The 22,282-nt window shown below is 32.2% G+C and overlaps 1 protein-coding gene and 1 pseudogene across 1 annotated transcript; both read right to left on the bottom strand.

Annotated features, from left to right (window-relative positions):
• Nucleotides 1-1,702: 1,702 nt before the first annotated feature.
• On the bottom strand, nucleotides 1,703-10,667 carry LOC117933819 (annotated as a pseudogene).
• On the bottom strand, nucleotides 6,945-15,815 carry LOC117933818 (receptor-like protein EIX1). Its single transcript, XM_034855369.1, has 5 exons — nucleotides 15,431-15,815; nucleotides 14,533-15,348; nucleotides 12,590-13,518; nucleotides 11,478-12,075; nucleotides 6,945-7,401 (listed from the first exon to the last, which is right to left on the bottom strand). The coding sequence occupies exons 1-3, from the start codon at nucleotides 15,813-15,815 to the stop codon at nucleotides 12,593-12,595; spliced, it is 2,127 nt and encodes a 708-aa protein (XP_034711260.1). The 3' UTR covers nucleotides 6,945-7,401; nucleotides 11,478-12,075; nucleotides 12,590-12,592.
• Nucleotides 15,816-22,282: the final 6,467 nt, after the last annotated feature.

Here is a 22,282-nt window from a genome sequence, read left to right as displayed (position 1 = left end):
ATGTCACAAACACCCTTCCATGCAGACAAAATATCCTTGTTGTGTCCCATAGGATTGTAGGGCCAAATAGACAAACACCCCCTATAGGGTCAAACAAACCCCCACATCAGGGTCAGGGATTGACTTTGATACCATTTGTAATGACCTGCATCTAACCGTGTAGATATTGTTCGTTCTGAACCCAAAGGGACTCTCATGGCTTTAAAACACGTCTACATGATTAAGAGGAGTCTTTACATATATAGTGTCAAGAACTTTCCCCCATATCCGATGTGGGATATCACATCCTGACATTCTTTGTATCCTTGCTCATTTCTTAGTCTTTTTTTATTTTGATTTTTTTCAAGCATCAATTGAACACCCCCTTAAGTATAATTAACCTATCAAATCAATATCCAAGTCATATGAGGTCCAAAAAAGTTTTTAAAAGTTCAAAGAAATGGAGATTTGGGATGTCTCACATTTTTCGTACCTTTGAAATTTTATAATTTTTTGAATTTTTTTTTCCACTTAGAAATACAATAATATTGTTTATTGATATTAATTAAGCTTAGAAATTATGTAAATTATCCTAAAAAATAGAAAATTAAAACACTAAAAAATTGGAGAAAGTGTAAAGAATGTGAGAAATGGTACAAATAATATGAGGATTCCTCGCATTCTTCTTACCTTGAAGTTTCACTTTCTTCACTTATACGTTAATTTTGTCAAATTTTGAAAATCCTTTAAATTTTAGAAATTAAATATTTTGATTCTCTTCATAGTTTGTTGAATAATTTTCATGAAAAATTTGGAATTAGAAAGTTAATAAAAATATGTAATAGTGTTTATGAGTGCTTAAGCACTCATACGGATCACTTGATCACTCATCACCAAAATCCGATATATATATATATATATATATATTGTTATTTTTACATCATCTAATAAAAATTGACATACACCTTTTAATGTCATTATTCTCCTGAACAAACTCAAGCATAGTTACCTGAATGACCTTAAGGAGGAATTAACAATAATTTCAAGTTTTCAAGGCCAATGTAAATCACATGAAGTAATTAAATATTAGAGTTAGATTCAAGAATATTTGGAACAAAGTTGTTAATCTAAACTAGTTACTAACGTTATGGTTATATATGAAAGTTATAGGGATTAAAGTTGGCATAATGGGTTATTAAATTTGTAGTTACAAATGTAAAATTATGGAAATTAAAAAGTATTAAATATCATTTATGTTAATGGGATTTATCTTATAAAAATTTAAGAGCTTGAATTATTTTGAAATTGTTGAAGATTTCAAACTTTATGATTAGCCTTGACTCACCCTCCTAATGTCATATAACTTAACACATTTTTTTAGTCATCTTCTGCCTTCTTCTTTCTTCTTTCTTCTTTATTTATTTATTTTTTTCTCTTGGCAAAAAAAAAATAGGTTTCTTTGTGAAGCGCTAGCTTTAAGTTCTATGCTTTATACATATTGACGTGAGCTAAGCAACAAATCACTTGGACCATTGTGTCCTTGAGGCGACAAACCAAAGAGAAGTCAAGTATCCCGATTTCTGAAATTGTCAAACTAGAAATGGCTTAAATCTCCTTTAAAAGAACGAGATTTCCATACCTCAACCTAATTGTTTATGTTTTTGTTTCGCAATTAATATAATTTCTTTTACCATTTGAAATCTTAGCAACAACATTATGCACCTTGTGTCCCAAAAATAATATATGCGAAGTTCTCTACTAGTTCCATTCCCCATTCCTATATATGGTAACAAATGGTCAATAAATACTATGTTTCTGGACAGTATCAAAGTATCATGGGGATAAAATTCTTGGACAGCAACCAAATTTGTTCCATTTCTCCTTTGCTATCTTGATGACATTGTGGAATAACTACATGTAGCCCTTGATGAAGGATGGGTACTATTGATGGTGAAGAAGCCGAACTGGTTGAACTCTCTCTTCATGGCTTTGTATACATTGTCTAAGCCTTCCTCTATGGGCTACAGAACTGTCTATGGCATTGGCGGTGTGTTGATTTCAAGTGACCCTTCCAACATCTTCACCACTTCCCCCGTTGAAGGCCTCATGAAAACCTCATCTTGAATGCACCAAAAGCCGGTTTTCAATGCTCTTCCAGCTCTTCTTCCTCCATTGCCCCTTCCAGTGGCCTGTCTGCAACTTTTCTCGTAGTCCCATTACTCATTTCCTAGAGGAATTGACATTTTTGTTAATAAAATATCAAACACTTAACAATTTGTGATCTGCAGAAGTAAGAACTTGACTGATCTATACCTTAAAAGCCCACCCAAGATTGAAGAAGTCTTCTGCATCAAAGGTCATGTCAAGGTTTCTCCAGCCACCAACGATCTCCAGAAGAAGCTTTCTGTACTGTAGACATCGGCTTTTACAGTAACAGGTCAGTTGCTCACCCATTCTGGAGCTAGATAGCCACTAGTTCTTCTCACCATAGTGATAACATGTTAATGTTCTCTGCCCATCAGCTTTGCTAGTCCAAAGTCTGAAACTTTTGGACAGAAATTCTCATCTAGAAGTATGTTTTCGGGCTTGATATCACAGTGGATGATCCGGTTCCTACACTACTCATGAAAATAAGCAATCCCTTGTGCAGTAGCAATGGCTATATGGAAGCGAGTTCCCCAATCTAGCAGTCTGTCCCAGCAATGCTTTGAGGGAAATATCCACTTGTCCAAGAAACCGTTTTTCATGAACTCATAAACCAGAAGCCTGTGAAGAATCATCAAATTCCAACCCCATTACAAGCTCGAAAATATAGTATGCTTGACCCCCAAAGAGGATGATAAGAATTTAAATATGGTTAGTGGTAATTGGTATTAGGCAATGAAATGAAATGCATACTGGTGAGAGCCTTCTGAGCAGTAGCCGTAGAGTCGAACCAGGTTCATGTGATGCATAGAGCCAATAGTGTTCACTTCAGTTATGAATTCCTTCTTCCTAAGAGGCTTGTCAAGCTTCTTCACTGCAACCAATGTCCCATCTTGTATACACTCCCAAACCCTCATGAAAAAAAAAATAGGCAACATTAAACCTCATTGATCAAGTCTAATTGGCTTTGTTCAAGCAATTTCATCCCTTTCAAAGTCTATATATGTATATGTATATGCTGACCTGTGCAAATTGCCAGTTCTGCGCTGCAAATCGCGGTAACTAAAATTCATTTGAGCACTGGACACAATCAAGGAGCTTTCCAGGGCTCTCTTCAAGGCCCTCCTCCTGTACACATTGTGGTATAACAAGAAGCAGAGGAGTCCTACAAGAACAGTCATGCTGAGAACAATTGGAAGAACCAAGACCTTGTCCCGGAGGCTATCAGATGAATCCCCAGATCCTGTTGCGTTGCCTTCAGGTGATCCCTTAGGCCCAAGCTTCACAAACAAGGTCGAACTCGTGTCCTCGAATCCACCAAACTCTAAGTTGTTCAACAGCCAACACGGAAGCAGCACAATCAGAGTCTGATAAACAAGCATCACCGCACTGTGATAATGGCGAGATGTTACTGTAATTTGCTATAATAGAAGAAATGGGATAATAATACTTAGTTTGTTGCACTATCGACATCTTCAGCTTGGAAGCAATCGAATTCCGATGATTATTATCACATTTCGCGGCTGAAACAGAAGAATTTTCTTAGCACAGGCCGCCGTCTCCCACATTAGAGGCCCCCAGCAGGCATGTACATGCAGGAGGCATTAGTTTTGCTTCAGTCCAAGCTACACACCGTAAGCCCCAGCAATATCACATGGATTAGAAACTGCAGCCCATTTAGGAACCCATTGGCGAGTGCCGTTTACATCATCGTCCCAGCGACACAACCTCAAATTCCCACTCATCTCGACTATCAGTCTTCGAAGAACTAATGGCCTGTTTGATTCACAGAATGAAATATTACTTTCTTTCAATGCATTCATAACCACAAAAATGTAGGGGCAAGGTTGACTTAATTCATCATCATGATACCCTATATTGATTACAATGCTTTAAAATAGACAGCAAAATTTCCCATTTTTCTATTTGGTCAAGAATTTCAATGCAGTCATGACATTATATTCCCCAATTTATCATATGATTGTGTTATAAGATAAAGAAAAATAATAACAATAATTGCTTATCAAATTAGTTGTAATAATAATAAATATAACAGCAACATCATCATCAACAATGAACTTCTAAGTTGTTGAAATGAAAGGGGAAACCTTTTGGGTTAGCATGAGAGTCGAAGGTTTTGATCAGATTCAAGGGAAAATGAGTCACCTTTGATCAGTCTGATCATAAATCTAACTTGTAAAGAATGATGTGAGCTGTTTGAGGCTCTTTAGAATCTTCCAGTGATAGTTTAAGCACTAAATCTACCATGCAAATCTGCAAAATGGAAAAGCCAGGATGGTTAGACAGATATCATAGAGCTATATGCAAATTTATTATTCTGTCCTCAATAAAAACTTCCCAAAAGAAAATGCAAGTAGTGAAATTTGAGATGGATGTGTCAAATTTCCAAGAGGTAAAGGGAACTCCTAATCCTTGTTGCTTGTTCTTTGTTCTATGATGTGTAGGATACTTTCACCATCCATTATTCATCTGTTTGAGAATTGGGACACTTACAAATGAACCCATGAGAAAGGAAAAAACTACGCATAAAGTTCGCTTACCATTCTGTCATTAAATATCGAGAACTGTGTTGCCACATGTAATGAGACTTCAAACCCCATAGATAACCCATCTGTCATTAAATATCATCTGATGACGCCTCAACAGGCATTGTGACAAACACCCAAACCTTCACTGCAATCTCAATATTATCATCCTCTGAAGGTGATTGATGGCCAAAGCGACTTGCAGCAATCTGCATATGAAGTACCTCGAGCAATTTGATTCACAGTTGGAAATCAGACCTCGCTGTGTGACAATAGCTTTCATGCTTGGACACCACAAAAACATATTGCTCTATTTTCAGTAGTAGCATATCCCAATTCATACTATTGTGCATTATAACACAGATTTTCCCAAAAATAACAGCTCATCTTCTAAATCAATGAAGAATAACAGCTCCAAAAATTGGATACTCAGAGATAAAAATTGAGTGGCATGCAGACTCCCAGCCTTCTACTGCAACGAGATGTCTTGAATGGCTAAAATGTTCTAAAATAGAGCAAGCCCAAGCTGGACAAATTTCCAGTCATTCTCTGTGATCACTTCACTGTGTGGCATAGGATTAGTCGTAAAAACAAAGCATAAAAACATAATAATGAAAAAATGAATAGAAGCTTAAGCCCCGAACAATAAGAAAATGTTGCAAAATTCAACTGCATGAACAATTCGCCTGTTCGGATACAAGAAGCATGTAAACAGTAGAGAATTAAAAAATAAAAATAACAAAAGCCGAATATAACCTCAACTAAAGTTCATGCAGAAATGGAAGGTGTCACAAGCAGGTTTTCATCAATGCAACATGGAAGAATAATTTCTATTGAAGGTTGAATCTTAGAAAGAAGAAAAAAAAAAACATGCATATTACAAAAGAAAAACATCTTGATAACAGAGCTTAGGGTTTCATCATCGAAACTTTGCAAAAGCTTTTCTTTAATCTTCTGTTCTGGTACCTCTTTACTCGATAATCTATGATTCTCCTTGCGCCTACAATGTCAATAGGGATTTTAGTTACATATCATATAGCTGAATAAGCTTACCCAAAAAGAGAAACATGTGCTTGATTCACCTTAGAAAATCTATCAATATTGAGAAGAAATATTTTAAATACAACTAAATTCAAGAAAACATTTATCAACTACCTGAAATCTATTGGATATCATTTTTTATATTCCACTTTACTTAGAAAGTCTTGGATAATTATATTCAATTTCATTCTTAATTGCCCTATTTCAAATTTATAAATGAACCAAAGCATGGATCCTAACATGAACGGAGAGATGATTCTAGGATGTATTGTTTGATTGATGCATATTGTTGCACAAATTTCTTAAGGCAGCCAGGAGACTTATTATGCACTAAGGTACAGAATGATGGGTAATCAAGAAAGAAAATGTTCAGCAGCAAGGAGAACATGATGTGAGAAGATGGACTAGAGGCAAGAACCAAAAAAAGAAAGAAAGAAAGAAAGAAATAGCAATCAATGCACTCGATCGTGAGAACCTAGAAACAGAAACCATACATGAGTACCAAAGATGATTGGGTCTGAACCAGAAAAGGGCAAACATGGGCCTTAAAGAATGGAAAGTTTGAAATTTTGTGGCCAACCTATGGTAGTGAATGACAACAGGTTGTATTTAGTAAAAAAAAACATGTCAGTTGGATTAAGTCTCGAGTGTTATGAATTTCTGATTTCATCCCTAAAGTATAGTACTTGACAAATGCAGGCAAATATACTACAAGCCTGCAACCAAAGATATGCAAGTATGTGACAATGTGACAAAGTTTGCATACAAGCTATAACGACCCACTACTAACAGTATAGATATTATCTATTCTGGGCTTAAGGGGCTTGCATGGGCTTTAAAACGTGTCTAAGAGAACCTATATATAGAACACAAATTTTCCCCTCATTCGATGTGGGATATCACACAAATAATATTAATTCACAAAATTACATGAAATTCATAAAGATATAGTTACCTGTTTCTTAGGGAAAACAACGTTTCATCGTTGGAATACTATGTTTTGGCTATATCACAGCCATTAAGATCTTCATCTCTCAAATCCAAGTTGTCTTCAACTCTTTTCTGATGAGGAACATAAGTCAATTGTTGCTTAAGTTTATGGGAAACTTGGGCAGCTGTGAGCGTATCATCACCATCTAGAGCACTTACAATCATGTAGGTGCACCTTTTATGGTCTTTAAACCTATACATAAACAAATCTAATTTAATTTAAAAGACGAAAAGAACACTAGCATTAATCTTTCCAAAATCACAATATTCAGCATCGATTATGCAGAAGGAAATCAAATTTAAGACTACATGCATATGCCACCAAAAAGAACAAATTAAGCACTCACTACTCAAATAAAGCTCTAATAGTTTCCTCTTGGTCTTTGCTAAAAGTACATACTCTTTTCTTAGGTGCCTAAGAAAAAGAACAATAATTAGCAAATTTACTTCTTAAAAAAAAATATCCATGTTCAGTAACAAGCAAAAGTAGAGACTTCTTATTCCAATAACAGTTTGCAACTTCACAACTACCAAAGCAAAAGCTCAAGCTCCAATTATGCACAAAAAATTGCTCTCATGACGAAGAGTAAATGGAAATAAAGTTAAAAATTGTCTCACTAAACTTCCCTCTGAATTGTTTGAGCAAACATGAAGAGCACTTTCTTCTCCAACAGCTCTAGCTTCTTCCATAAGTTGATTACTGTAAAATTCAGTGGAACAAAAAACACATAAATTGCATTTCTTCGTCGTTGTTAACTATTCCTAAATAAGATGCTTGTTTCAATTCTAACCTGGTAGAGCATTGGAGAGAGCTCCAAATCATCACAGATCTTCTGCAAAATGCATATTATGTAGCGATTCGTATTGGTTGAATAGCTTTTACAAAACTTGAGCAACCAACACAAATTTTGGATAACACTGTTATTTACAAAAGCAGAAACCAAATTAAAGAAATGAGAACTTTTTAACAAACTTTCCATAGTTTGTCTTTACAGCCGCTGATCCAATTCCCATCATCATCGTCCCCTGAAGATGATTGATGCCCAAAGTGACTTCCTTCAATCTGCATATGGAGTACCTCAAGCAATTTGATTCACGATTGGAAATCAGACCTCTCTGTGTTACAGGGGCTTTCATGCTTGAGCACCAAAAAAACAGAGTGCTCTGTTTTCAATAGTAGCATATCCCATTTCATACTAATGGGTATTATCACATTGCATTTCCCCAAAAATAAACTTTGTTTTTGAGCAAAAAAAATTTTTTTTTCTAAGATGAAGTATTTTTTAGCATCCCCCTACAAAGGCCTCTAATATTTGATTCTACAAAAATAACAAATAAATTTTAGAGCAACAAAATACAAAGTCGTACATATAATAGCAAGAATTAATGTTTAAAAAGTTCTAAATAGAATATAACATGAGAAACTTAAAACCATGGTAACTACCAAATAAGCAAACTTAATACATGCCGATGTCATTTATCCGATGGCAGGCTTTTGCATTAAGGCTTGTAACTATCCCATCATAAATACTCCCATTACTCAAAAGCATATATCACCTACTAATCCTTGAGATGCAACCCAGCCGAAGTCCTGTAATACAAAGATGAAATGCAACAACGCTCATCAATTTGGAATAATTTCTTAGTTGCGAAGTTACTCTTCTTGATTAGTAGAAACGAAGGTTTTAGTATGTTACTTACAATTGAACTTTTAATGTACTTATAATATTTGAAGACAACAAATTAACTTAACATTTAAAAGAAAAAATTGTAACTTGAAGTAAGATAGAAATAAAAATATTGATAATCATAATTCTTCAACTATGATCCTCGACCTATAAGATTAATCTTTACACAATGAAAGCTAAATATGCGCAACTATTACAAAAAATTATATTAAAATATTCTAGGCTTGCTTATTTTATCGATGCTTCTATTTGCAAAATCCAAGCTTTCATCAATATATTGTGGAAGGTCAATCAAATAATAGAAGAGGGATTTGAGTAGTAGCATAAAGTGTACTTTTTATTCTTAATTGTTGGATAATAAATAGAAGTTAACAGATTTTACTCGAAAAACTAAAAGAAGAATTTGAGAAGTCTTACCAGTTAACCTTGCAGGCTTCTTCGTATTCTATTCATATTTACTATTGTTGTCACGTACAACCAATCCTTTATCTTGCTCAACAACTAGAAATAGGCATATCTCCATGAACTATTGAATAGTAAAGTGCCGCAAACTCCCCAAAATCCGATGATGAATCCAAGAACAATATTTCCATAAAACCATATATTATTTGCATCATCTTGAATGTCCTCTTTTTTACTACTAAGACCACTAGTGAATGAGACTCCCCCAAGTTCATTTTCAGGACACCTTTTCAAAAGAGGTGGTCTACAAAGTCCAGGATTTCCCTCATATGTGGAGACATCAAAGCTTTGTAATTGAGTGCCTAATGGAATTTTACCTGACAAGGTGTTATTTGATAGGTCTAAAACACTTAGATCGGCTATTTGAGAAAGATTATCTGGAATTCTACCATTAAGTTGGTTTTAAGATAGATCAAGAAAATCCAATAATTTCAATTGACCAATTGTTGTAGGGATTGATGCAATCAAATTGTTTCTTGATAAATTCAATGACACCAATTCTACCAAATCAGTTACTTCAATAGGAATTTCACCAATTAATTTATTGCTTGAAAAATCAATGCTCTTGATGAGTCCAATGTTAGTCGGGATTTTAGTTACAAATCATATAGCTGAATAAGCTTACCCAAAAAGAGAAACATGTGCTTGATTCACCTTAGAAAATCTATCAATATTGAGAAGAAATATTTTAAATACAACAAAATTCAAGAAAACATTTATCAACTACCTGAAATCTATTGGACATCCTTTTTTATATTCCACTTTACTGAGAAAGTCTTGGATAATTATCTTCAATTTCATTCTTAATTGTCTTATTTCAAATTTATAAATGGACTAAAGCATGAATCCTAACATGAACGGAAAGATGATTCTAGGATGTTGTTTGATTGATGCATATTGTTACACAAATTTCTTAAGGCAGCTAGGAGACTTATTATGCCCTAAGGTATAGAATGATGGGTAATCAAGAAAGAAAATGTTCAGCAGCAAGGAGAACATGATGTGAGAAAATGGACTAGAGGCAAGAACCAAAAAAAGAAATAAAAAAAGAAAGAAAGAAGTAGCAATCAATGCACTCGATCGTGAGAACCTAGAAACAGAAACCATACATGAGTACCAAAGATGATTGGGTTTGAACCAAGAAATGACAAACATAGGCCCTAAAGAATGGAAAGTTTGAAATTTTGTGGCCAACCTATGGTAGTGAATGACAACAGGTTGCATTTAGTAAAAAAAAAACATGTCAGTTGGATTAAGACTTGAGTGTTATGAATTTATGATTAGTACTTGACAAATGTAGGCAAATATACTACAAGTCTGCAACCATAGAGATGCAATTGACAATGTGACAAAGTTTGCATACAAGCTATAACGACCCGCTACTAACAGTGTAGATATTATCTATTCTGGGCTTAAGGGGCCCTTATGGGCTTTAAAACGTGCTAAGAGAATATATATATATATATATATATATATATATATATATATATATATATATATATATATAACACAAATTTTCCCCCATTCAATGTGGGATATCACACAAATAAGATTAATTCACAAAATTGCATGAAATTCATAAAGATATAGTTACCTTTTTCTTAGGGAAAACAACGTTTCATTGTTGGAATACTGTGCTTTGGCTATATCACATCCATTAAGATCTTTATCTCTCAAATGCATGTTGTCTTCAGCTCTTTTCTGATGAGGGACATAAGCTAATTGTTGCTTAAGTTTATGGGAAACTTGGGCAGCTGTGAACGTATCATCACCATCTAGAGCACTTACAATCATGTAGGTGCACCTTTTATGGTCTTTAAACATATACGTAAACAAATCTAATTTAATTTAAAAGACGAAAAGGGGACTAACATTAATCTTTCCAAAATCACAATATTCAGTATCAATTATGTAGAAGAAAATCAAATTTAAGACTATATGCATATGCCACCAAAAGGAACAAATTAAGCACTCACTGCTCAAATAAAGCTTTAATAATTTCCTCTTGGTCTTGCTAACGGTACATACTCTTTTCTTGGGTGCCTAAGAAAAAGAACAATAATTAGCAAATTTACTTCTTAAAAAAAAAAAAAAAATCATATTCAGTAACAAGCAAAAGTAGAGGCTTCTTATTCCAATAACAGTTTGCAACTTCACAACTACCAAAGCAAAAACTCAAGCTCCAAGTATGCACAAAAAATTGCTCTCATGACAAAGAGTAAATGGAAATAAAGTTAAAAATTGTCTCACTAAACTTCCCTCTGAATTGTTTGAGCAAACATGAAGAACACTTTCTTCTCCAATAGCTCTAGCTCTTCCATAAGTTGATTACTGCAAAATTCAGTGGAACAAAAAACACATATAAATTGCATTTCTTCGTCGTTGTTAACTATTCCTAAATAAGATGCTTGTTTCAATTCTAACCTGGTATAGCATTGGAGAGAGCTCCAAATCATCACAGATCTTCTGCAAAATGCATATTATGTAACGATTCATATTGGTTGAATAGCTCTTACAAAACTTGAGCAACCAACACAAATTTTGGATAACACTGTTATTTACAAAAGCAGAAACCAAAATAAAGAAATGGGAACTTTTTAACAAACTTTCCATAGTTGGTCTTTACCGCCGCTGATCCAATTCCCATCATCATCGTTCCTTGAAGATGATTGATGCCCAAAGTGACTTCCATCAATCTGCATATGGAGTACCTCAAGCAATTTGATTCACGGTTGGAAATCAGACCTCTCTATGTTACAGGGGCTTTCATGCTTGAGCACCAGAAAAACAGAGTGCTCTGTTTTTAGTAGTAGCATATCCCATTTCATACTAATGGGTATTATCACATTGCATTTCCCCAAAAATAAACTATGTTTTTGAGCAAAAAAAAAAATATTTTTCTAAGACGAAGTCTTTTTTAGCATCCCCTACAAAGGCCTCTAATATTTGATTCTACAAAAATAACAAATAAATTTTAGAGCAACAAAATACAAAGTCGTACATATAATAGCAACAATTAATGTTTAAAAAGTTCTAAATAGAATATAACACGAGAAACTTAAAGCCATGGTAACTACCAAATAAGCAAACTTAATACATGCCGATGTCATTTATCCGATGGCAAGCTTTTGCATTAAGGCATGTAACTATCCCATCATAAATACTCCCATTACTCAAAAGCATATATCACCTACTAATCCTTGAGATGCAACCCAGCTGAAGTCCTGTAATACAAAGATGAAATGCAACAAAGCTCATCAATTTGGAATAATTTCTTAGTTGCGGAGTTACTCTTCTTGATTAGTAGAAACGAAGGTTTTAGTATGTTACTTACAATTGAACTTTTAATGTACTTATAATATTTGAAGACAACAAATTAACTTAACATTTAAAAGAAAAAATTGTAACTTGAAGTAAGATAGAAATAAAAATATTGATAATCATAATTCTTCAACTATGATCCTCGACCTATAAGATTAATCTTTACACAATGAAAGCTAAATATGCGCAACTATTACAAAAAATTATATTAAAATATTCTAGGCTTGCTTATTTTATCGATGCTTCTATTTGCAAAATCTAAGCTTTCATCAATATATTGTGGAAGGTCAATCAAATAATAGAAGAGGGATTTGAGATGTAGCATAAAGTGTACTTTTTATTCTTAATTGTTGGATAATAAATAGAAGTTAACAGATTTTACTCGAAAAACTAAAAGAAGAATTTGAGAAGTCTTACCATTTAACCTTGCAGGCTTCTTCGTATTCTATTCATATTTACAATTGTTATCACGTACAACCAATCCTTTATCTTGCTCAACAACTGGAAATAGGCATATCTCCATGAACTATTGAATAGTAAAGTGCCGCAAACTCCCCAAAATCCGATGATGAATCCAAGAACAATATTTCCATAAAACCATATATTATTTGCATCATCTTGAATGTCCTCTTTTTTACTACTAAGACCACTAGTGAATGAGACTCCCCCAAGTTCATCTTCAGGACACCTTTTCAAAAGAGGTGGTCCACAAAGTTCAGGATTTCCCTCATATGTGGAGGCATCAAAGCTTTGTAATTGAGTGCCTAATGGAATTTTACCTGACAAGGTGTTATTTGATAGGTCTAAAACACTTAGATCGGCTATTTGAGAAAGAGTATCCGGAATTCTACCATTAAGTTGGTTTTGAGATAGATCAAGAACGTCCAATAATTTCAATTGACCAATTGTTGTAGGTATTGATCCAATCAAATTGTTTCTTGATAAATTCAATGACACCAATTCTACCAAATCAGTTACTTCTATTGGAATTTCACCAATTAATTTGTTTCTTGAAAAATCAATGCTCTTGATGAATCTAAGAGTTTTCTTGTACTCTTGTTCTTTTCCTTTCCATTGAACCAATGTACTATCAACATAGTAATGTTGGATACTCAAATTGTAATATGTTTCGTAAGAAAGGACCGGACTTCTTTTTTGAGCCATGGCAGTTAAATTTTTGAGACATTTTGGTATCTTTCCTGATAGATTGTTGCTAGAGAGGTCCAACATTTGAATCTGTTTCAGTTGACAAAGACTTGAAGGTATGCTTCCATTAAATTCATTAGATCTTAGGTTGAGAACGATCAAATCTGACAGGCTTCCTCCCATCCATGTGGTTATTTTTCCTGAGAATTTATTTTTTCCCAAATCTATAAGACGCAAAGCTCTGCAGTTCTTTAAGGACGAAGGCAGTGCTCCAGTAAAACTATTGTTACGTACATGCAATGTTTGCATCCGATGTAACAAGCCAATCGAATTTTTAATTTTCCCAGAAAAATTATTATTTGCCAAATTAAGAACAATTAAATCTTTCCACCGCTCCCAACAATTGGATAATTCTCCTGATAGTCGATTATTTGAGAGGTCAAGATGACACAAACCCAAACTAGGCTGATTAGTAGTCCCGCACGATAAAGAAATTGAGCCTGAAAACAAGTTCTTGGAGAGATCCAACCATCTAGCATTGAAAACAGATTGTGGTATTGAACCTTCCAAGCAATTTGAACTCATATCCATTCCCAAATTAGACGTTACTTGTAAATTGGTCAAAGTGCCCGAGATGTGATTGTTGGAAATGTTTAACCATTGTAAATCTGAAGTTAAATTCCAAAACCAATTGGGAATGACATCTGAAATTCCAGAAGCAGAGATATCAAGTTCCCTCAAAACTTCTTGAGTTTGAAGCCAATTAGGAAAACGTGGGCCTAATTTGCAAGAGGCCAACATTATATATAGGGCTTGAAACTGGGGAACTTGCTCAAGGCTTATGTTGAATGTAAGGGAGTTGAAAGATAAGTCTAATTCAATCAGGTTGGAGAGACCAAAAAGGTGGTTTGCCGAGACAGTGCCTCGCAATGAATTTGAACGAATGGACAACATTTGAAGTTGAGCTAGTTGTCCAATACTTTCAGGTAAAGTTCCGTTTAGTTGATTGAATTCAAGAAATAATTCTCTCAACTGTGAAAATCCAGAAAGATCGGGAAATGACCCTTTCAATTGATTATAAGATAAATCTAAAACCTCTAATGTGTTATTAGGGCAGGCCAGATAATCTTTTTTCTTCAGTCCAGTGAGATTGTTCCGAGACAATAATAATTCCTGTAAATTGCATAAATCTCTCAAGGATTTCGGAATCTCACCTTCAAGTTGATTCGAAGAGAGATCAAGATATGCCAGAGTAGTCATGTCTCCAAAAGCATCCGGAATTGAACCACGTAGCTCGTTCACAGAGAGATCAAGATATGCCAGAGTAGTCATGTTTCCAAAAGCATCCGGAATTGAACCACGTAGCTGGTTCGAAGAGAGATCAAGATATGCCAGAGTAGTCATGTTTCCAAAAGCATCCGGAATTGATCCATTTAGATCATTATAAGAGAGGTCAAGATGAGCCAGAGTAGTCATGTTTCCAAAAGCATCCAGAATTGAACCACGTAGCTTGTTCGAAGAGAGATGAAGATATGCCAGAGTAGTCATGTCTCCAAAAGCATCCGGAATTGAACCACGTAGCTCGTTCCAAGAGAGATCAAGATATGCCAGACTAGTCATGTTTCCAAAAGCATCCGGAATTGAACCATTTAGATCATTATAAGAGAGGTCAAGATGAGCAAGGCTGGTACTGAAGTTGAACGACCATGGGTATATTGAAGAAGTGAGATCATTCTCGGAGAGATCAAGCACAGCAAGAGAAGCAGAAGAATTAATATGGGAAATGGATATTGTTGGAATAATCGGAGGAAGCTGAGTACCACTCAAGTATAACTCAGTTAGGGAAGGCATTTTATTAATTGCTTGGGGCCAATGGATTGCTTTACTAAGACTAACCCAACGCAAGTCAAGGTGTGTTAACGAAGGAAGGTGAGAAAGCCAGTCAAGGTTTCCACAGGTCATATCCGAATTATAGCCAAGATCAAGCGATTGCAAGTTGGAAAGATTTCCAAGTTGAGTGGGAAGATTTCCTGTAAAATTGGGAAAAGAGAGAATTATATTCTGCTGAGACAAACTGATGAATTTTCACAAGGTATATATGTATATAATTACCTTCAAAATCATTCCAGCTGAGGTTCAAATGCTTCAAGTGCTGCAACTCTGCCAATGAAGGACCAAGCTGAGATATTCTACCTCCCAAAATTTGGAAATCACCCATTCCATCTTGACCCGTTCCATGAAGATCAAGCATGATCACATGACCCGTCTGGTTGTCACACTCCACTCCTCTCCATTTGCAACAATCTCTTTTGTCTTCCGCATTCCCCCACGAAGAAAGAAGTCCATAGTCATCGAGAACACCTTTTTTGAAGTGAAGGAGAGCCTGTCTCTCCCTCTCTATGCACCCAGCTTTGGCATCACCCACCCTCAAACAGGCTTCGAAACAGAGCAAAAGCAGAAAAAGGGAAATAAAATAACGAAAGGGGCTTGTAGCCATGTTCAACACAGAGCAAGGATAGTGTGTAATAACAAGGATTAGCAAGTTTTGGTTTTTGATTTGTGAGCAAAGCAGGCATTGACTTATATACCATTCCCACCAACATGTTGAGTAGATGACCTTTAATTATGACTAAAAATATTTTAAAAAAAACAAATATATATTATTTTTAAGTTTTTCATTTACATAATATTTTGAGTCAATATTGTGTTTATATTATTATTATTGTTATTTTTGGAGAAAGTAATGTTTGAAATCCCTTTTTAAAAATAATTAACAAATATAACCTCCACTTTTAATTTATATTTATATGGTAATTATTTTTTACCTTTTATAAAAATGATTCTTAATAATTAATAATTTTTAAAATAAATAATTTAAAGATAAATTTTGTAAATAGTGATACTAATAAGACAAACACAACTTATATAATTTTTTTTATTATTAAAAATGATAAAATATAGCTATTAATATTTTACTAATTAAATTCATAAATTTTACTAAAAGGAATTTAATATTCATTTAAAATGACAATTAGAGAAAAAATTGAAAAGGCAATTTATTGATGATGTTTTTCAAATATTATTATTTATATTTGAAAAAAAAATATTGTTAATATTTATTTTAAAATTAAAATTAGAGAAATTTTTATATGATTAATTTCATTAATTTCTCCAAAAGTTTGGGTTAAATACATCTAATTATTATTAATTTAAAATTTTATTAAACATCTTCCTAATCCTTATCATTGATTAACTTCATCAAATTATTATTATTATTATTATTCCAAAAATTTAATGATTTTATTATGTTTGTTCGTGTTAAGCTCACTCTTCCGACCATTGATTTATCATATGGGAAAAATGAGGCATGTATGGAGACTTGAGAAGGCCTGCCGACCATGAAGATCATACCAACCTTCGGAGCAGGCGAGGGTGTATCCAGTTCGTTTCAATCTTCTCTTCACTGAGTTCCTCTCTTTGACCATTCATTTGTTTCCAATTAGGAGAAAATTGCAAAGAAACTTACAAAAGCCCAACCCCACCCAAAGAAAATCCAGGTATCCAAGTATTAATCACATGGAAAAGTCTTCAAAAGCTACACCTACCATGTTGAAATCTTGAGCATGGTGAAATGATATGACTTGCTTTATGGTATTTTACATGCAACACGTCTTAAAGGAAAAGTGAAAAAAAAATAAAAAAATAAATTTAAAATTAATAAATTATTTTAATATTTTATTTTAAATTTATTTTACTTATTTTATTTTTAAAAATAAAAATTAAATCATTTTAAAATATATAAGTTTTTTATTAATTTTAATTATATATTTTTACTTTCGTATATTTCATAATAAAATCAAATAAAAATAAGCATGTTTTTTAACATTTTTTTCTTTTCTTAATAATTATAAAATCTTTTATTGAAATTTAAAAACAACCACCAACATGTGTCACATGTGTGGTTGGTTGAAAGGTTTTTCTTTTTTTTTTTAAATTTAAATTAGTAATAAAAAAATCTTTTTAAAACGTATAAAAAGGAAAGTTGATTATAAGGATTTCTAATATGAAAAAAACAATATCATGGAATTGTGAGGATAGTGTTATGTGTTTTTTTTTTTTCCTTGAATTTTTTAATTTATGTTAGTGAAAATTTTATAATATTATCAATATTTACTTTCAAAAATCAATAATTTTACTTTCAATTTTTCAATAAGGTCTCTTGTATTTCATTTCTATAATTTTAGCTTTATAGGTTATGTTTGGTTGATCGAATATAACATCATAGAGGATAAAAGAGAAGATATTACATCAAATTTTTTATTTAATTAATGATAAGATAGTTTAAGTGGTGAAATATATTATTCACTCTTTTTTTATTTCTTTTACACGAGATATGTTAATTCCATACTAAGATATAAGATATGCATATCTCATATATCATAAATTTATTTTTTAAAATATTTATTTATAAAATAAATTTTTTAATTATAAATTAAATTTATGGTTAAAAAAGAAAAACTAAAAATATTTATAAAGTAATATTAATATATGATATATAAATTATTTTTATATATCATTATCAATGATTCATCATTCAAAAAAAAAAAATTTGAATTTTCTAATAAATAAAGATTTTTTTTCCATCTAGCTAAACCTTGAATGGTCTTTTTCTTTAATCAATAAGAAATCCAACTTAAGATACCTACAATTTACTTCATGTTAATAAAGTCAAAGTAGATATTTATTTATTTATTTATTTTAATAAAAATTTATTTATTAGAAGATACATTTATTTGTTTTATGAGTATATAAACTTTTTTATAATTTCGAAGTATAGCAAAAATCTCTTTTATAATTTATTATTAACATTTTTGAATTATTAATTAAGATATCTTGATAAAAGAAATAACAAAAATAAAGTCTTATTTTTTATTTTAGTCCAAAATCCATATGGCTAGTTGCATGAATTTTCTAAAATCTGTTAGACAACGCTGCCCCTCCGGGTCTGCAAGTCGCCACGGTCCACGCTCAAATATGTGAACTAGCAAACACATAACAACTACATTTAAGGTAAAAGAAATAATTATGAACTTTTAGGCTATGTTTGGTTCCCGGAAAATTTGAGGGAAAATGCGAGGGAAAGAAAATACAAAGAAAAAGTAGAAGGAAAGAAAAAGTGAAGGAAAATAAAAAAAATAGATTAAAAGTTGATAAATTATTTTTTTTGTTACTTCAAACTCATTTTATTTATTTTAACTCATCAATATAAAGATTAAATAATTTAAAAATACATAATTTTTTAATTAGTTTTAATTATATTTGATTTTCTTTGATATTTTTCATAGGACAACCAAACATGAGAAAATCATTTTTCTTAGCATTTTTTTTCTTTCCTTTGTACTTTCCGGAACCAAACATAGCCTTAATGTCTTGCAAAGTATTTTTGATTCATTTTTTAATAGGTCAAAGCTCTTAGTTATAGTTGCAAAAATATGAATTTATTAAAATGAAGTCTTAAATACTTTGAGTGACAAGAATTTTAAAAGATATGATGAAAAGACTGAAAATTTTTGTGAGCTTAGAGTCTTGAAAGGTATGATGACTAAAGCTGTCATTGCGTGGCAAAGAAGCAAAGGAAAAAGAAGAAAAAGAAATAACCATGTGTAATGGAAAACTAAAATTGAGGTGTTGTTTTTGTTTTTTTCTCCAACTTAGTTTGAATATTGATAAATTAACTTAATTAAAGTTGAAATATTACAATCCATTATTTATCCCTTAATGAAGATATCTTAACTTGTAAAGAAAGTTAGATCCACTTTAAATTTATTATTTCTTTTAATTTGATTTATTGACTTGACTTAAGAAAGGAAGACTTGTTATACATGGCTTTTTAAGTCTCTTGCTACAATATAAAATACAATAATAAAATTTTATTATTTCTTTTAATTTAATTTATTGACTTGACTTAAGAAAAGAAGACCCGTTATACATGGCTTTTTAAGCCTCTCACTACAAGATAAAATAGAATAATGAAAGTTTATTATTTCTTTTAATTTGATTTATTGACTTGACTTTAAAAAAAAAGACCCGTTATACATGGCTTTTTAAGTCTCTCACTACAAGATAAAATAGAATAATGAAAGTTTATTATTTCTTTTAATTTGATTTATTGATTTGACTTACGAAGACCCGTTATACATGGCTTTTAGCAAGACAAACTACAATAATGAAAGTTCATTATTTCTTCTACTTTTATTTTATTGACTTGACTTAAGAAAAGAAGACCCGTTATACATGGCTTTTTAAGTCTCTCACTACAAGTAGTAGGGTATTGCCCACTTTTAGATGTGATTTATCATCATCTTCATGTTCAAGAATGATTTGGTTTAGACGAGAGTTATTGAGATTCTTAAACTCCATTGAAGAGTATTAGGGCGTTTATGTAATTTGTATTTTTTTTTCATAAAATTATTATAGGAGAAGATTGTTGGTACATTAGGCTATATAATTTAAGATTAACAATTTTGTTCCTTTCATTCTAGTTTAGAATCTTTCTAAATTGTGTTTTACTCTTCATTGAAGACTCAAAGTTGTTATGTGATCAATCAGGATGGCACAAGTAAAAATCAAAAGGTTCAAGAATGACAAATTGGTGTTTATTAAGGCATGGTGCGAACTAATGGTTTTAAAACCGAGCTAAAAGAATTTTTAAAAAGTTAAAAAAAATCTCCTTAAGCACTCAAGTGCTCCCATGAGCACTCAAACACCCATGATAGAATTCTCCAAAATTTTTGGAACTTTGATTTTCTAATTTTTTTTTTTTTTAAGGTCTTATTTTGGAAAATTTTAGATCCAGTCCGCCAGCTTCTTATGCCTATAAATGTTTTACCTAAAAAGGTTTTTGGTTTGATGCAAATTTTTTGAAAAACCAAATTCGTCATCTTATTCCTAAAACTCTCAAGGAATGTTGTTCTCGCTTATGTTGGATTGAAAAGGAAATCTACATCCTCTCAAACACTGAGGTTAGATCCACTAAGAGCACATGTAGTGCTATATCGCAAATGTGAAGTGCATTGTAGGTGTTGGGTAGTAAGACTTAATGATAGCTTCCACCAACTAAAACCATGTATAATACTTTCAAATAGCTTATTAATGATTAAAAGTCTGACCTTGTCATTTTTACATCCGCACATGATATGGGTGGTTTTCCATATAAAAATCTTATGTTTTTGTATTGAGTGTTTTTAGGCTTTCCTAAATTGAAAAAATGTTTGTTATATGATTATAAAATAATTCATTTTTTAGCAGAAAAGTTTAAACACCCATTCAACTCCTCTAGGTGTTACCTAAACTAGATCAAATAACTTTCAGGTTTATCTTAAAAAGAAAATCATCTCTCTTCAAGTTGAAATTAATGACTTAAAAGGGGAGTTTAAAATATCTAAAAAAGGCTAAGGTTTTCCTTGGAATAAAATATATACTTACTTGAAAAGAAAATTCATTAGTTAATCTCTTCTCTTTCAAAATTCTCAAATGGGGACAAGAATTTTGATAATTTTGGCAAGTAAAAAAATAATCTTTGCAATAAAGGGATTAGGATACAAGCTCTATAAAAATAAAAAAATAAAAATTTAAAAATTATTTTGTCAAGGAATCCTCAAATACTATTTGCAACTTTTGTAAAGGAAATAATCACATAAGTAGCATTAGCCCTCTAAGAAAATCAACTTATGTTACTTTGATATGAAGACAATTAACTTGTTTGGAGTAAAGAGGAAGAGTCTTGAGAGGGCTACAATACAAGAACACTTAAGTAAAACAAAAATAAGGAATATACTGAACATCATTGATGGAGACATTATGTATAAAGAGGATAAGGTGAAAAGACTAAAAAGCTTACCTCCATAGTGCTTCCAATTCATTCACCCCCTCTAAGTAATACATTGTAAATGAAGTGATGAATGACCACATTGATGGTCATTTATGAACTCCATTTACTCACCTTTAAAATGAGTAATGGGAGTTCATATTATAAAGCCTATAAAAGGCTTCTTACACCCCATGTAAGAGCATCCCGAGCAAAAGAAATAAATTCCCTTCCTCTCATTCTCTCTCTCTCTCTCTCTCTCTCTCTCTCTCTCTCTCTCTTTCTTTCATTCTCTCAACACTTCTCTTTGATTTCTTCACCCCCTCCCCTCTATATATATATTATTAAAGTAATATATAGTCACCCCTACTATTATCTGAGTCACATTTATTCTCCTTTTACAACACATTATCAGCACGAATTGTTCTGAAGGTAATTCACGTATCTTAAACTTGAAGTTATTTATATAGGATAAAATTTTACATATTTATATTATTGTTGATTTGTTTTGTTACATATTGTTAAAAGTTATAAACAAATTATTTGATTTTGTTTATAATCAAAGTTATACCAATGCTATCAAGTTATTATAATTGATTCTAATAATATTGTTTTGTCATATATATGAAGTTATTTGACAATGTCGAATATCACAAAACTCAAATTTGTGGCACTTGACATTTCGAGAAAGAATTATCTATCTTGGATCCTTGATGTTGAATTACATCTTGATGCAATGAACCTTGGAGCTACAATCAAATAAGGAAATCAAGCATCCCTGCAGGATTGCGCAAAAGCATTGATTTTCCTTCGTCATCACCTCCATGAAGGTTTAAAAAATGAGTATTTTACAGTAAAGGACTTTTTTACTCTATGGAGTAATTTGAAGGAAAGATATGACCACTAGAAAACTGTGATTCTCCCAAAAGCTTGATATGATTGGATGCACCTAAGGTTGCAAGATTTTAAAACTATTAGTGAATACAACTCCACACTTTTCAAAATCAGCTCTCAATTAAAGCTACATGGAGAAAAAATCACAGAAGAAGACATGTTAGAGAAAATTTTTACTACGTTTCATGCCTCGAATGTGCTCC

The sequence above is a fragment of the Vitis riparia genome, chromosome 16 (genome assembly GCF_004353265.1).
Source record: "Vitis riparia cultivar Riparia Gloire de Montpellier isolate 1030 chromosome 16, EGFV_Vit.rip_1.0, whole genome shotgun sequence".
Lineage (NCBI taxonomy): Eukaryota > Viridiplantae > Streptophyta > Magnoliopsida > Vitales > Vitaceae > Vitis > Vitis riparia.
The sequence above is the reverse complement of the archived record's forward strand: the minus strand, read 5'-3'. Positions and strand labels throughout refer to the sequence as shown.

Coding starts and splice junctions, on each gene's coding strand:
- LOC117933818 (XM_034855369.1), bottom strand. CDS start 15,815: ATGGCTACAAGCCCCTTTCGTTATTTTATTTCCCTTTTTCTGCTTTTG. Junction 15,349..15,430: donor CAGCTGGAATGATTTTGAAG/GTAATTATATAC, acceptor CCAATTTTACAG/GAAATCTTCCCACTCAACTT. Junction 13,519..14,532: donor CTCTTCGAATCAACTTGAAG/GTGAGATTCCGA, acceptor ATAAATTCTCAG/GAAAAATAACCACATGGATG.